At 37.0% G+C, this 17,042-nt stretch overlaps 1 protein-coding gene across 1 annotated transcript in view; it reads right to left on the reverse strand.

The window, feature by feature from the left end:
- Nucleotides 1-412: 412 nt before the first annotated feature.
- LOC130242138 (uncharacterized) overlaps nt 413-17,042 on the reverse strand; it is a 34,016-nt gene continuing 17,386 nt past the window's right edge. Inside the window, 11 exon segments of the mRNA XM_056474159.1 lie at nt 413-1,032; nt 3,570-3,717; nt 3,882-4,019; nt 4,119-4,264; nt 4,328-4,498; nt 8,259-8,633; nt 8,704-9,039; nt 12,295-12,522; nt 12,823-12,980; nt 16,385-16,686; nt 16,910-17,030. Of these exon segments, the coding sequence (XP_056330134.1) occupies nt 872-1,032; nt 3,570-3,717; nt 3,882-4,019; nt 4,119-4,264; nt 4,328-4,498; nt 8,259-8,633; nt 8,704-9,039; nt 12,295-12,522; nt 12,823-12,980; nt 16,385-16,686; nt 16,910-17,030 (2,284 nt within the window). The 3' untranslated portion in view covers nt 413-871.

Genomic DNA, 17,042 nt, shown 5'->3' on the forward strand with positions numbered 1-17,042 from the left:
ACTACTCATTTCAGAAAACCTTGAATAAACTCCCCCACAAGTTTATGAAATAAACTTACTTGGTATTTTTGACTAATGAGCTGTATTTCAGCTTCATCTATGTCTGTTTCTATCCCTGACTGCTGTTCATCTGATGTAAGGCAAGATGGGAATAGTTGGCAGGGAGAAGCAGCTCATTTGCATTTAAAGCCACAGGCTACAAAAACAGCTACATAGTCCTTAGACACCAAAATGGGCAGATTCTAGAAGCTATATTAAATTATCTGATGGGTATTTTGAGCTGAAACTTTACAGACACATTCTTGAAATACAAATTACTTACCTTAGATCTTGTAAAAGGGGTAAAAGAGGTGCCCTTTAATTCTGACCTAATATTTGTACGTATGAACATGTTTGAACAACTCCTGCATACTGTATAAACCCACAATATCAACTTTAACAATGAAATGTTTCATTATTTGAAAAAATAAAACAAATAAACATAATGTACAAGGTTTCTTTCTGACAGCTGTAATGCAAACCAAGGGCATTGCTGTACACATGTCGGTCAGCAGCACAAGCAGTTCTTACCTGCGCAATTTCAGCACGCAGCTGGCAGACCTGACGAGCACAGCGCAGAGACGAGAGCACAGCATCCAGCTCTGCTTGTCTCTGCAATAATTGCTCCCAGAGTTCCTGCTCCCTCAAATTCCCATCCTGTGATAATCACAAGACAATCACTCATCCCAGACCACACTCCATTAAACTGGAAAATAGACAGAATATTGGCATTCACGTGAAAGCTATCAAGCTCCTAAAGCATTGATCTGCTCGCTCAGCTGTTTAACAATGTGGTAATGAGCTCAACAGTCAGCGTTGTATGTTGTTTTTGTCAGAGGAAGAGCGTGTTTTTATGTCTCAAGCTGACCGGATCCTGTGCCGACAGCTGATCCCGTTCTCTCCGTAGTCTCTCCATTGACACATTTGCTCGGTTTATCACGGCCTTAAGCTCCGTGTGCCAGAAACACTGCTGCTCCCACTCCTCCTCGTCTCCTTAAAGGAAAAGTCCAAAACATCATTATTTATTCGCCATCATGTTGTTGCAAAGCCTAAAGCTGTTATGTGAAACATATTAAACAGTGGCATCTGCTGAGCCAGCAAAATTTCAAGGCAATTCGTAAGCTATTGTACGTTTTTGGCAAATTGATGGCTTATGCATATGAATGTGCATGATCTAATTTGTTTCCATATGGTCTACTGCTGGTGGTTAGGTTTAGAGGCGTGCTTAAGAGTGAATTTTCAAGTTTTTTATTCCTTTTGGGTGGGTGCAGGTTCACATAAATTAATTCATAAAAAGATTGCACTGAGTTTACCTAAAAATGAAGATTTACTTACCATTTATCCACCCTTAAATATTTCAAAACCATTAAGAGTTGTTCTAACTGTTGAAAATGTTGTAAACCGATAGCAACTGACATCCCTAAGGGGTGCTCAAACTTTTTCTTATGAAGGGCCAAAAACCAAACTTGATTGAGGCTAGTGGGCCGAAGGTGAATATGGGTAATTTCCTAATTTATTTAATAACATTTAAAAATGACTAGAAAACATTGTGTTATATTAACTAATACAGCATTTTATAAATTTTATAATGAACTTAATACAGTAAAAACAAAACAATCTCATTTATAACAGAATTACACTCGTTTTTGCCTTCATTTGCTCGTAGATGTCTTCTGCATAGTCCTCTATCAGTTGAGTGACAGTATTTACATTTTAAAACATCTGATTCATTTACATTTAATTAAAGCATTTCATTTCAGTTTGCTTTTTTGTAGCTCAGCATTAAAACAAGAGAAAAAAAAGGTTACCTCAAATTAGAAATGATGATCTCTGCGTTAAAGGCATTCACCCCAACCCTCTGTTAAAGTCTAGATTGGATACGCTGCCGGCCAACATAGCAGCATTTTTTTGTGACACTGTATAACAGTAATTAATATTTTTACATTACTGTGAGGGTTGTGTTTAGGGTTGGAGTAGGGGTTGACGTTAAAAAATAATAATTTAATAGATAATGTAAATAATACTCTGTACAACTACTGTTTTTACATTACTGTGACGGTTGGGTTTGGGGTTGGGGTTGGGGTGGACTAGATTAAATAGGAAATTTAACAAATAATATTAATCATTTTTGTTAACCTCCGGCCACAACCACATCCAATCTAGCAACAACCCAACCCTCTCCATCATTCTTACTCTACTCTCAGATGGGATAGCAGGCCAAATCAAAGCTTACAATGGCCCAACTATGTCCTGTGGGCTCTACTTTGGGCATCTTTTGTCTAGAGTTTCCAACATTCTTCATATAAAATTTTGTGTTCAACAGAAGAAAGAAACTCAAGTAGGTTTGGAACAAGTGGAGGATTAGTGAATGATCAAAACAGTTTTATTTATGGGTGAAATGTCCCATTAAGGGACATATGATGGAGTAATATGTTTTTTGTGGGAAACACTACAGTTTACTTACTAATGATCTTCTCTGCAATCAGGTCACTGAATGGATGGATTGAGCTCATTTACCTGATCATTTAAGGAATCGTTGTTTTGAATTGATGTGCGATCCTGGTCTTGTTTAGAAATTACAACTGATGAACAATTTAGATTGATTTGTGAACAAATCTAAGTGTGACTTGCTGCTTCAGTGACTTGATGATTGAGGAAATTCAGTGAAGAGCATATGGACCTGACTATGCACACTGTATACTTTTTGCTTTATTTTTTGTAATATTTTTCATTCATTCATTCATTCATTTTCCTTCGGCTTAGTGCCTTATTTATCAGGGGTCACCACAGCGGAATGAACCACCAACTATTCTGGCATATCTTTTTATCTTTTATCCGTGTTGGCATGGGTTTTCTCCGGGTTTCCCCCTCAGTCCAAACACATGCCAGTGAATTGGATTAACTATATTAGCCATAGTGTATGAGTGTGTGTGTGTGAATGTGTATGGGTGTTTCCCAGTACTGGGTTGAAGTTGGAAGGGCATCTGCTGCGAAAACAAATGCTGGCATAGTTGATGGTTTATTCCACTGTGCTGACGCCAGATAAATATGGGACTAAGCCAAAGAAAAATGAATGATTGAATATTTTAATTAACTAATGCAAATTTTATTGTGTAATCGATTTATTAAATAATGCAACCTTATTCTAAAGTGTGAACAAATAACGTATCACTACAAAAGCAGCACTACTGTTTTCAACATTGAAAATGTTGCTTGAGCATCAAATCAGCATATCATGCATATCAGCATATCATGTGACTCTAAAAATGTAAGAAATGAAGCTCAAAATTCTGCTTTGCCTATAAATAATAATAAAGTAAAATATACAAAAATTATAACCGCCTATTTTAAATTGCACTGCCAATCCACAGCATTTTGCCAATGAAATCCACCCTCTGTGAGACTTCCACATCTAAGGATCCCAAACTTTTAAACCGTACTGCACATGAGCATCACGAGCCCTCTGTTTTGAATCTTTAAAGAACCGGCGCTTACGCTCTCAGTAGGAGAGTCTGAGCGCAAGGACTGACCTCCTGTGAGAGCGTGTAACACATGGGCTGGTAGAAGCAGAGATAAATCTGACTTCTGGAGAGCTTTTCTCTGGACCTCACACTGAGCACTTTCCTGAATCTCAGCAGCCGTTTCCCTCAACTGCCTGTCCGTGTCTGTCCAGTCTATCTACACACACAGAGAGAGAGAAGATCTCATTCAGAATGCAAAGATGGTGGAAACGCTTCCCCATCACACTGACACCCCGAGAAATAAAAATAGACACTTGGTCAAAAGGCTTGCATTTTAAATAGGCCACAGAGCGTTGTGTCGTCTCTGAGGAGTCAACTCACACAGTCGGACTCGTGAACGGATGTGGAGAGATAGTGTTTAACGGCTCTGTCAAAATCCCCCAGCATCTCGTCCTCCTTCAGAGTCTGCTCGCGCCAGTAATTGCTCCGTTCGCTGCTCTCCTTCTGGAGGGTTTCCACCTGAGGCGAACAAACACACATTTCCACACATGTAAACACCCCCGAGCCAAATGAGCTTTAATGCGGCCGTTTAGTTCACTCACCGTGACACTGTGACACTGGGTTTTCTCCTAACATCAGAATCTGGGATGTGGTTACAGGAACTATGATGCGCTTCCAGACATCCAGATTGGCCCCTACAACCGAAGCGATTACCCCTGTCACCGGGTCCACCGTCTGAGCTCCAAACCGTATGGGAACCAGGCCTGTAATGTACTCTGGGTTAACTGTTGTAATAGGATTTGGACATTGCTGCTAACCTCTGTTACCTTTGCCATCTGCATCCTCCATGGTTCCTGCCAAGGGCACCATGCAGCCTGACACCCAGTCCAACTGAGCGCCGAGAACTGGCACGCGTAAACCCGAGCCTCCGGGGTCAGGATACTCCAGCCCGGGTAGAGCCGGCAAGGAGAGCTCATTGCCAGGAAGCTTAATCTCCCCTGAAGGGAGCAGAAGTAGCAAGGAGGCTAAATTAATTTTTGAGCTATTTACAAAAAGCAGTGCAGCATAGTTACAAAATAAAAAAAGATATAACATTTATATTTAAAAAAATAGATCATTAAAATCCTTGAAATATATGAAAATGTACACTGATGTGTAAACATTCAAAAAAGTGAGTACACGTTTAGGGAAAAAGTCAAGCTCAGTAAATAAATCTAATGCAAGACAGTAAAAAATGTAAACATTCTATAAAAGGTTTGATAACATTCCAAATTACAGATAAAAAATACTATAATTTAGAGATTTTTAATAAAATTACTGTTAAAAATCGGGGTTATTCTACCAAATACTTATATACAAACTGGGGTTGGGTCGACAGACGATACCGTAATCCAACACCGATAGACATTACGATGCTGAGCCGGCATCGAGATCCTTCGCCCCACCCCCATAGCAGCAGCAACCGGCTCGCAAAAAACACACACTTAGGCCCCGTTTACACTAATACGTCTTAGTTTTAAAAAGGCATTTTATAATGAAAATGATCCACGTCCACACTGGTGTTTCATCTAGCATTTCAGAAAAGCCTCCTTCCACAATATACTGCTGAAAACGCACATCACGTAACCACACACACAGAGGCATGCGCTGCAGCATATGCACACGTCTGAGCTCCAGGCAGTCAGCAGGTGCTTTGAGCACAAAACCCCAGAGAGCAGTGCACGTCGGACAGTTTATCAAGGATGTACCGCTGGATCGCATTTCACTATAGTTGTTTAATGTGATATTTAATTAATCTTGTCTCTATTTAACGACTCTTCGGTCATTTGAAATCAGGTAACGTGTCACAGCGTCAGTACACTGCTTCAATCTTTCGCTTTCCCGCTTGTACTTGGTAATTTTAGCGAAAACCTCTGATACTGTTAGTTTGTTCCTGTTGGTTGTGCACCTTTTTACCAACCAAGTTTGTCGACGCCATTATAACAACACAGATTACTCTGCCTATTCATGCCACAGTCCCGTGGAAAAAGTGATTGACAGGTGGTAATTTGTGTGTAGCTTGTCTTTATTTATTTATGATTTGGTTATGGGTAAAACAAAGACCATGCGGGTCAGGTAGTTGAAAACGTAGGCTACAGATTACATTAACAGATAACATTCATTATGAATTAATTAATTATTCATAAATAGTTCATTCTACGCCAACTATGATGATGATGTCATCCACCATCGCGATGTTTCACATTAGACATCGTACGATGCCAAATTGGTCAACACCACCCAACTTTAATACAAACATATATATTATTTCCCATTATTTTCCCATTAAATTCTGAAAGAAATCCAAAAAACTATTGAGCAGCACGACTAGTGATAATAAGAAATGATTTATGAGAAGTAAGTATATTTAAATGATTTCTGAAGTGTCATGAGACCCTAAATACTCAGGTAATGGCTTCTGAAAATTTGAATTTGCATCATAGAAATATTAAAGGGCACCTATCTTTTGTACGCTGTTTGGACAGAACTGTGTCCAGGTATAGTGTGTCCACAGTCATATCGGGGTGATATAAAGACAATAAGTCCCTTTTTAAAATTTCCTGATGTTAAAATAAGATCCAAATTTTAAATAGTTGCCCTTTAAAGCCAATTAAAAAACATTATTTACCTGTTAAATATCTAACTGCTGCATATCCAAATATTTACAACACTCCAATATATAACCTACAGTCAACAAACATTCTGAAATCTTTTGCGCTGTACTGTATGAATGAAATCTCATATTAAACGACCCCTGCTAAGCTTCGCTCACCCTTGAATGATTCACTCAGACACAGAAGATTACATGTGTATGAACTGAAGATTTCTGTGAACAGCATGACTTTCAGTAAAATCTGCTCACGAAGTGGTAAATATTAATTGGATATTATTATTCCACGAACTGGAATGGACAGAGATTGAATTTAAAACTGCACAGTAAAACAGTAAGACGTTTTTTTTCTGCCGTTTTTCTTTAAAGGAAGTGTTTAAATTATTCAGCAGCTTGCTTTTACATGGTAAAGATTGTCAATCAGAATTAAAGGTAAACACTTCTCGCAGTTCAATACATTTTAAAAGGCTTATTTTAATTGATTAGATTGCCAAGTGAGTCAAGTAAAGTCCTATAGTCACAGACAATGTACTTAATAATAAATCTTTATACTTTGTTACTGTACTTTAATCCACTGTTTTACCTATTAATCAGTAAAAGTTTATCAATGAAAATATCAATATAATACAACTTAATATGATCACTTACTGATTATTTATTTTGAACTAAAATATAATATAAAATACATTCATTCATTCATTCATTTTCTTTTCGGCCACACAGAAATTCCAACTAACCCAGCCAGGGCTTGAACCAGCGACCTTCTTGCTGTGAGTGTGAGGCGATCGTGCTACCCACTGTGCCACCATGATGCCCCCCCCATAAAATACATTATAGTGTAAAAAATTATTGCTGAAATATTAAAACATCACTACTTGACAAAAGTCTTGTCATTGATCCCAGTTGTAAGAGCAACAAATAATAACTTGACTTCTATTTGATCATTTGGAAAAGTGGCAGAAGGTATATTTTTCTGAAGAATCATCTGTTGAACTGCATCCCAATCATCACAAATACTGCAGAAGACCTATTGGAACCCACATGGACCCAATACTCTCACAGAAATCAAATTTTGTGAAGGAAAAGTCATGGTTTGGGGTTATATTTAGTATAGGGGTGTGCGAGAGATCTGCAGAGTGGATGGTAACATTAACACCCTGAGGTATCAAGACATTTGTGCTGCCCATTACATTGCAAACCACAGAAGGGGGCAAATTCTTTAGCAGGATAGCGCTCCTTAAACTTCAGCCTCCACATCAAAGTTCCTGAAAGCAAAGAAGGTCAAGGTGCTCCAGGATTGGCCAGCCAAGTCACCAGATATGAACATTATTGAGCATGTCTGGAGTAAAATGAAGGAGGAGGCATTGAAGATGAATCCAAAGAATGTTGATGAACTCTGAGAGTCCTGCAAGAACGCTTTCTTAGTCATTCCAGATGACTTTATTAATAAGTTATTTGAGTCGTTGCAGAGATGTATGGATGCAGTCGTCCAAGCTCATCGGAGTCATACACAATATTAATTCTATTTTCCACTGCATCATGACTTTATATTCTATACTGTACAATATTTCTGTTAAGTGACAAGACTTTTGTCTCAGCAAAGTCAGACCTTACTGTCCAAATTAAATAGTTAAAAATCAAGGCATGATCATATTTTATTTAGGCAAAAAAGCATAACATAGACACCTTTGGCTTTCATATTAGCCACTTCTGATACCAAATGATCAACTAGAAGTCAAGTTATTAATTGTTGGTCCTAAAACGTAGATGGGCAACAAGACTTTTGTCAGGTAATGTACATCCATCTCTTTCTCACTCTCTATTTGCTGCTGAGACCAAAATGGGTCATTTAATCTTTTAACTATTCATTAGTTAATATTGACATAATATTGCAGGATGATAATCATTAAATGCTATCAAAACACACAGATCCCCCATAAACACTAAAAATAAAAAGAGAGTAGAAGCTATCAACTGGTCAGTGCTTTAGTAATGGGACTTTTAAAGTGATCATTAACTGTAGAGACCATTTTAGCAGAATGGCATATTTTTGCATTAAGCTAACTTTAAATTGCACAGATTTTCTGTAGTTCCGAGCTCCTACCCACCCACACTCCCGCCGTCCTCCAGCACAGCCCTGGCCTGTTCTTGTACAGCCTCCAGGCGACTCAGCATCTGCAGCATACAGTGCTGGCTGCTCCTCCAGGCCTGCTCCAACTCAGAAGCTGCTGCTGAGAGTCTGTCCAGGTCACCTTGAGGATCTGCATTTGCTGAGCTCCACTCCTCACCGCATCCACGCAGGAGCTCCGCCACCCGCAAGCAGATGCCCAGAGCCTGGCTGTCCAGCAGAGCCTGGAAACCCCCAGCATGAGGCACCACCTTCCCTCCTCGCACGCTGCCTCCACCAACCCGCACCATCCGGCCGCTCAAGGGCTCGATGAAGGACTCGCCCAGGAGGAGCCCTCCGACTGGAAGCACAGCCCCTAAACAGACACTACCATCAATCAGGCTGCTTACGCACGCTGAGATTTTGTCAACGTTCAGAAAACCGACCTGTATGAGGATCGAGACTGATCCCCGTGATGAGCACCAGGTTTCCTGTGCGCGGGTCCAACATTGGAGAGCCAATCTGAATGGGCTGCCGCAGACGTGAGATGGGACATGTGTACACGCCACCCAAAGGATAAACCAGTCCTGTTTGAGGATGGATGGTGACTGCAAGAATAGGCACCAAAACGCCAGTGTCATAGTCGCACATTGGTCCACCAAGCACCAGCCTCTGGCCTGAACGAAGCCCCCGTAATTTGGAAGCAGCCTGGATTTCAGTGTAACGGGATGAAGGGTACGGGATGAAAGGCAGTAAGGGTGATTCCCATTTTCCCATCTCGCCTAAGAAGAGAAATGCTGGGCTTGATATCATTTCAAATAACTGCAAAATATTGATTACCACTTATGTAATATCCAAAATCTGGAACACGCTGATGGTTTTAAAAACAAAGTAAAGGAGGTTGAACTGTAATCCAGAAAACCAAATTCTACCTCAAATCATCCAGCTTCAACACGCTAGTCTGGACATTTTAGAGTTCACACTTTAAGCCAAATATCAATTTCCCTGTCTTTCCTCTGACTTAAAAGCTAAATTTCCATGACATCTAATGAACAGAAAAATAGGCTTATATATTAATAATATAATATATTAAACTTTGTAATTTATTAAATCATACTGCAAAGTGCTCCCTCTCCCATATTTGATCAATGGTAGTTTAATAAACTGATTTCACCAAAGACAGCATTCATATCAGTCAAGACTTTGGTTAATGTCAACTTTAGCCTTACTTAGGGGCTTCTAGACTATTCTCATTCACCTATCAGTTCCCTTTGATTTTAGGGGAAAGTAAAGTTTAGAATTAGTTTTAGGGGTGCAGCCCAAGACCGATTACTCACTGAAGCTAAGCAGGGCTGAGCCTGGTCAGTACCTGGATGGGAGACCACAAGGGAAAACTAGGTTGCTGTTGGAAGTGGTGTTAGTGAGGCCAGCAGGGGGCACTCATCCTGGGACACAATACTGTCAGTGGGCGCTGTCTTTTGGATGAGACGATAAACCAAGGTCCTGACTCTCTGTGGTCATTAAAAATCCCATGGCACTTCTCGTAAAGAGTAGGGGTGTAACCCTGGTGTCTCAGTCCTCATGACCTCCCAATCATCCCTGTCCACTGAATTGGCTCTATCCCTGTCTCGCCACTCCACCTATCAACATTTATCCTTTTTCTCATTACTTTATTAATATGATTATTTGAATAATGAATAAAGTTAACACATTGCTTAATATAAGAATGTTCAGTGCATTTGCCGGTCTCTTTGTAACTCTTTGTAATTTTCAGGAGCCACGAAATTAGGTCAGAGGTCATGTAGACCTCGAGTGGAACTGAAGGGCTTGATGATTGAAAACAACTACACAACTGTTTTCCTATTTGTATTGCTATGTGTTAATACTGTCTAAGAGATTTTGATATTATTATTATTATTATTATTATGTGTTAATTCTGTTTAAAGTGATACTACTTTTTATTCAAGATAGACTTTGTGTAGTAAGGATATAACTGCCTGAATATAGAGTACACTCAGCCTTGTGTAAGATACAGATTTTACTTTAAGTGTGTGTGTGTTCTGATTGTGTATCCTTTTCATGGGTCTGGGGTCAGCTCTAAACAGTCTAGTCGATGTCTGACGTTTATATGTTTGAGATATTGTTCAGAATTGTCTGCACGCACCCACATGGAAATGTTCCTAGTTTTAACCAATCAGGTTAGAACACCTATATGTGTGATGCAGTTAATGACATTATGTGAGAGTATATTTGATGTTGATTTATGGTTGTAAGCAGAGCGGCCTAGGAACTCATTGGGAGTGTTGAAGCTGGCTTCTGCTGATGAAACTGCAAACTATCTTCAGTAAACTTTATTTATTTATTTGAATCTCTGACTCCGGCTTTTCTTCATCTGACAGACTGGTCATTCTTTGGGTTAAAACTGTAAATTATCCCTACAGGGCACTGGCGCTGTTGTCCTATGGCTGCAGTCACATCATCCAAGTGGATGCTGCACACAGGTGGTGTAATGGAGAAACCCTCCCTCATGATTGTGAAGCGCTTTGGGTGAATGACCATACACAATAAATGCACTATATAAAAACAAATTACATATCATTACATTACATTAGGGGACATTATAAAGACAAGACTACATTTCTGAACAAATATGTCATTCAGGATCACCAAAAAATGGCAAAATACTTAGCAAAAATCATTGACCGATGGACACCTCTGCTGTGAACATTAAAATACTCACTTTTTATAACAGTGAGCAGTATGTGTGTTAAGAGGATTTCAGTGTGAAGAAAATATCCTAACTACCTAACGTAATTCAATTTATTTACATTTTAGCTTCAATGCCATGACAACATAAGGCCTAAAATGACCATAAAAATAGCTAAATGTCACAAAAACTGATATAATATTAATCACCAATGTGCTTATCTAAGACAAATGACCCAAAATGAAAAATGTTCTGAAAGTTCTTACACCATTTAAACAATATATCATATTAAATGACCCTTCAAAAAGCTCCGCCCTCCCGGTTACTGTTGCCAACTCTTTTAGACCAGGATTACAGAACAGAAGGAAAAGGACATTTCTGAGACCATAATGTGCAAAAATAAATAAAATAAATAAATAAGGGAATAAATAAATAGATAAATAAATAAATACATAAGTAAATAAATAAAAAAAATTAATAAATAAGTGAATAAATAAATAGATAAATAAATAAATACATAAGTAAATAAATAAAAAAACAAAAATAAATAAGTGAATAAATAAATAGAAAAATAATAATAAATAAATAAATGAATAGATAAATAAATAAATAGAAAAATAAATAAGTAAATAAATAAATAGATAACATAAATAATAATAAATAAATAAATAAATAAATAAATAAATAAATAAATAAGTGATTAAATAAATAGAAAAATAAATAATAAATCAATAAATAAATAAGTAAATAAATAAATAGATAAATAAATAATAATAAATAAATAAATAAATAAATGGACAATTTTCCATTTTTATTATGAAATTATTAGGTTGTAATCACCAATATGCCACAAGTGCTGTACTCATTTTTATTATAACTTGCAGGGGTGGACTTAGTGATTCAGGGGCCCTAAGCAATTTTGGGTATGCGGCCCTAGCATTGAAACTCAAAACAATCTCTTTCTCCATAGATTTTTTTTTGTAAATAAACTTTATCTTTATCTTCTAAATGTAAAATTAAATACAATTAAATTAGATTTTAGTATTTGCATGTGCAGTACAGAAGGAACATTCCACCAGGCTATTCATAGGGCCCCTGGTTTTGAAAAGAAGTAATAACGTTAAAATCGTAATGGTTACAGACAGATTTTACAACATAAGATAGAAAATTTATAAAAGAGTTATATGATTAATATAGGCTTCTTGACATTGTTCGGGGCCCCCAATTCCTGGGGCCCTAAGCGGCCTGCTTAACTCGCCTTATTGGCTAAGTCCGCCCCTGATAACTTGCATTCATTTGTATGTACCAACAAGCATTTTAGATGACTTACCAACGCCAGCATCGGCTGTAAAGACAAGGGTGGAGGAAGCAGGATCAAAGTCCACATTTCCAGCCAAAGGCAGTAGTTTGCAAGTCTGGGGGTGCAGGAAGAAGTCCGGGGGCACAGGCATGCTGTGACCACTAGCCAGTAACATATGGGCATTAGAGTTGGGTTGAATGAGGCCTGTGAGGGGATCTACATGAACAGCGTCGCAAGTTCTAACAGATCCATCAGGAGCTGTGAAGGGGAAAGCAGTGAAATCTTTCTGTGCTTTTGCAGACTTTAATCAATCAGTCATGCCACCGACGTGCCAAGTTGAGCCTCAGAGGTTATTTGTCAGGATTTGACCAGCATAATGTGCGCTATGTTGTAAAATAGCTCCACCTAGTGGTGAGGCTGAGCTTTTCAAGTCTTACAGTTACATTCCACTAGGGGGAGGTAAGTGCACAGTCACTGACAGAATGCATATTTAACATGTACAGTAACAACATTAGCCCTGAGTTACTATCTATAAAAAGATGTTTTAGAATGTCTCACCGATGACGTCCTCCCTGCTGAGGACGGCTCCAGTAGCAGGGCATAGTAGCTGTGCTCCAGTGCCCTCTTTGAGCACAGAGCAGGCGCCTGCCCTCTGGCTCTCCACTGATACCATCTCAGTCATCTCATCAGCCAGAACAGACACTTGCTCCACAACACTGCAATGTACAGCAAATACAGCAGGTCAGTCATTCTCAACCAGACGGCCAGTGAAAAACGAGGGTCTTCAGCTGACCACCAAGGGAGCTCAAGATGACTTTAAAATGATCTACAATAAAATAAGCAAGCATTAGCAAACTCTAACCAGTAAATTAAGATATTGTTTTAATTAAACTAATTAATAATTGTGGCAGCAAGGTGGCGACAAAATAAAAGTCAGTTTATTTATAATTATATTTATATTTATATTTTTTATACTTAAAAAAACATAAATAGTAACCATACAAACAATGGGTAACACTAAAGAGATGTTTTTAACTTTGATTTAACAATATGCTGTAATGTTAATATGTAATCTAATTTTCAATTTACATATTCAGTGTCATACTAATATTTTGAGCGCTAACTTGATATTATTCTTAAAAGATAATAAAGAACAACTGGACAAGTTATGCATGTCGCCACTGGCTTGCATGGTTCGGGATCTATAAAGCTGCGCATCGTTGGATTTGCTCTTCAATATTTGGACTCTCAGTAGTGATTATTAAACCACACTGAACTGAGCTAAACTGAACTACACTGTTCCTATTTACTGTGACCTTTTATGTGAAGCTGCTTTGACACAATCTACATTGTATAAGCGCTATACAAATAAAGGTGAATTGAATTGAATTGAATTGAATATAGTTTCCTTTGAATACTGTTATAAAGTTAAAAAGGATAAAAAAAACACTGCATTAGGTTATGAATCATGTAAATAAATTAACACAGTATTTAAATAATAATTAGAAGCTAATCATATCTACTGTATGAAAATGTCGAAAATGTTAGGAAGGATTTTTAAGAATATTAATACTAAAAGAAGTCAGTTATGTTCTCCAAGGTTGATTTCACTGGGAATTGTTATCATAATGTTTAAAATAACCGTTTTTAATTATAATATAGTATTGCACTATTCAGCATTCTTCAGAATCATTCTTATATGCAGATTTCTCATTACATTTCTCATTATCAATGCTGGAACAGTTGCACTGTTTATTAATTGTATTCAATTTAGATCAATTCAAAATGTTGCTTTAATGAAACCATATCCAAATAATGTTGTTTCATAAGACCTCAATGTGTCATTAAGACTCAAGGGTAATAATTTAGTTTTGTCTGTGTGTCGATGCATTGGTCTATGCATGTTTTATTTAACTGAATACTTAACACTTTAACTTTTATTTAACTGTTGCAGCAAAAATATATATATCTTTAATGTAAATATCTGTAATGTTTTACTTAAGAATGAAAGTCACCAACAGTTTGGATGCTTTGAGGTTGAGTAATGTAACTGTAAAACTGTCAACTGTCCATTTAATTGTCCATGTAAAAGCATGGTGAGGAGGTGAAGGGCAGGCTGTGGTACTGCATATCCACAGGCTTGAAGTCAAGCAGCCATTGGTTTTTGTGATGGCCTGGCTGTGTCGTGCCCTTCCTAGAATTCAAGGACACCTAGCTGATGCCTCTGATGCTCATGTTATCTGATGTGCCTCATGAACGCTGAATTCAGACACCAGCAGAGGTTAAGGACAGATTTAACAGCACAAGCCAGCACAAACCCTCTGCTCTTTATTATTTCTTTTTTTCTCACAGACCTCAAAATACTTATGACTGGTATATACAGTACAGCTATGGAAAATAAAGCCACCGCTTAAAAATTCTCAGTTTCTCACTGGTACTCCATTTATTAATATTTGTTTCATTTTATAAAGATCCGCTGACATTTTTTTAATCATTTAGATTTAGAGTTTTAAAAAATGACAATGGATTTAAAATATTAATTTATCATATAAATTATAATATATAGTATATGCTAAAATTAATAGTATTATGCAAATTTTAACTAATTATATGCAAGAACAATACTCTTTTTATTTATATACATTTATATAAATATACATATATACATACATATATATATACATACACATATATACTGTATATATATATATATATACACACATACATATATATATACATACATATATATATATATATATATATACATACATATATATATATATATATATATATATATATATATATATATATATATATATAAAGAAATCTATCTATCTATCTATCTATCTATCTATCTATCTATCTATCTATCTATCTATCTATCTATCTATATCTATCTATCTATCTATCTATCTATCTATCTATCTATCTATCTATCTATCTATCTATCTATCTATCTATCTATCTATCTATCTATCTATCTATCTATCTCACACACTTGTAAATCAAAAATCCAGAGACTTTGTTAATGGTTTCTTAAATTTTTTCCATAGTATGCGATGAAAGGTGACTAATCAGACTAATATATCATGAATAATTAGTAGGCTCTCACGGAATCTGCACGTGCAGAATTCCTCAGATTTTCGCAGATTTTTAGCCCATCATTGAGTCTGTTTGTTTACTTGAATAAATGTGTGTAAATTGATATCTATTCCGTTTTTTTAATTAATTTCAGTATAATTATTGACTAAAATGAAAACGTTAATATGATTCACTCACAATACAGTTTATAAAGTAATATTTTCTGTCTTTTAGTAGATTTATTATATGACTGAATTGCTTTGTTTACCAAATAATGTGGATCTAATTGGATTTGCATTGTTAACATTAAATAAAAGTTTAAAAAGGTATTGTTTTTTACTTTATATATAAATTTTTTAGTTATGATACTCTACAATCATTCCGCATAAATACGCAGATTTCTAACAAAATTCTCAGCTGAAACAGCAAAAAATGTCCGCAGATTCTGTTTGGCCCTAATTAGATTTCGAATAAAAACTCTAAAGCACAATATACAGTGCTCAGCATATATAAGTGCACCCCTCACAAATCTATCTTTCAATAGGAATATTTTTAATGCTAGACAATATTGTATTTGTGCATATTAATTTATATTAGTCAGTACTGAAGCCAAATCTGGAGCTTATCTAACAAAATAACTTACGATAACAGTCCAAAAACTATTACACCCAAATTTATGTTATAGAAAAATATTAAATACAAATTTACAAATGAGGATAAATCAAGAGAAGCTAAAAAAATTAAATAAAATAATAATAATTTAGTTGAAATTTTGTAGGTTTTTTTTTTCAGTATTCAATTTGCAGTTAAATTTTTGAATATGTTGGGTGACTAAAACCTTATTTTAATAAATATATCTGTTTAATAAATCTCTTTTGTTTAAATGCACCAAAATACATTGCCTATATTCACTGAGAAATGGATACAAATATTCATTTTCATGTTCATTTTTATATGCATATGAAACATTTTCTGTTTGGCCAGAATTATTTTCTCCAACTCTGACCACCCCACACACATCATCCTCCCCATGACATACTGTTGTTTGATGTGTTTGTCCCAGAGCGAGGCCTGACCCTCGGCCACCAGTCTGAGAAGCCTCAAGCTCTCCCTCATCCGCGCTCTGAAGCCCTTCTGCATGGCCTGCTTGGCCTTCATCTCCACCAGCAGGATCTGCATCTGACTGTCCAGCAGCTGAATCATCTGATTGGCCATCGCCCTGCGCCGCACCATCTCCTGCTCCACCTGCCTCTCCAAACCTTCACCTTTCCCTCTAAACATCCTCCAGCCAGGGTGGAGCTCCTTCAGCTTCCCCTGCAGCCCCTGGTAGAGTTGCTTCACCTACATTGGTGCACGATTACTACTCAATAAGACAAGCTGACAAAAGAACGCTGACATTCACACTTTACCAGAGGGAAGCAATAATTCACTACATACAGTAGTATCATCATACTGAACAATGAAACAAGAGAGACACTTAATTACTACGGAGCAATTCAATATGGATAAAAACATGTTTGAACTGATATTTGAAGCTCTGATATTTGTTCTCGTCGAGTCTCACCTCCCCTTTGAGTTGTCCAAGACGAACGGTGACAGACACGCTGTGCTTGAGCAGGATTTCATAGAAGGTACTAGAACTGAATGCTTCCAAATCCACTTGCTCTTCATAGTCCCAGAATTCACTCGACACCGAG

Source organism: Danio aesculapii, chromosome 15 (genome assembly GCF_903798145.1).
Source record: "Danio aesculapii chromosome 15, fDanAes4.1, whole genome shotgun sequence".
In the NCBI taxonomy this organism is placed as follows: domain Eukaryota; kingdom Metazoa; phylum Chordata; class Actinopteri; order Cypriniformes; family Danionidae; genus Danio; species Danio aesculapii.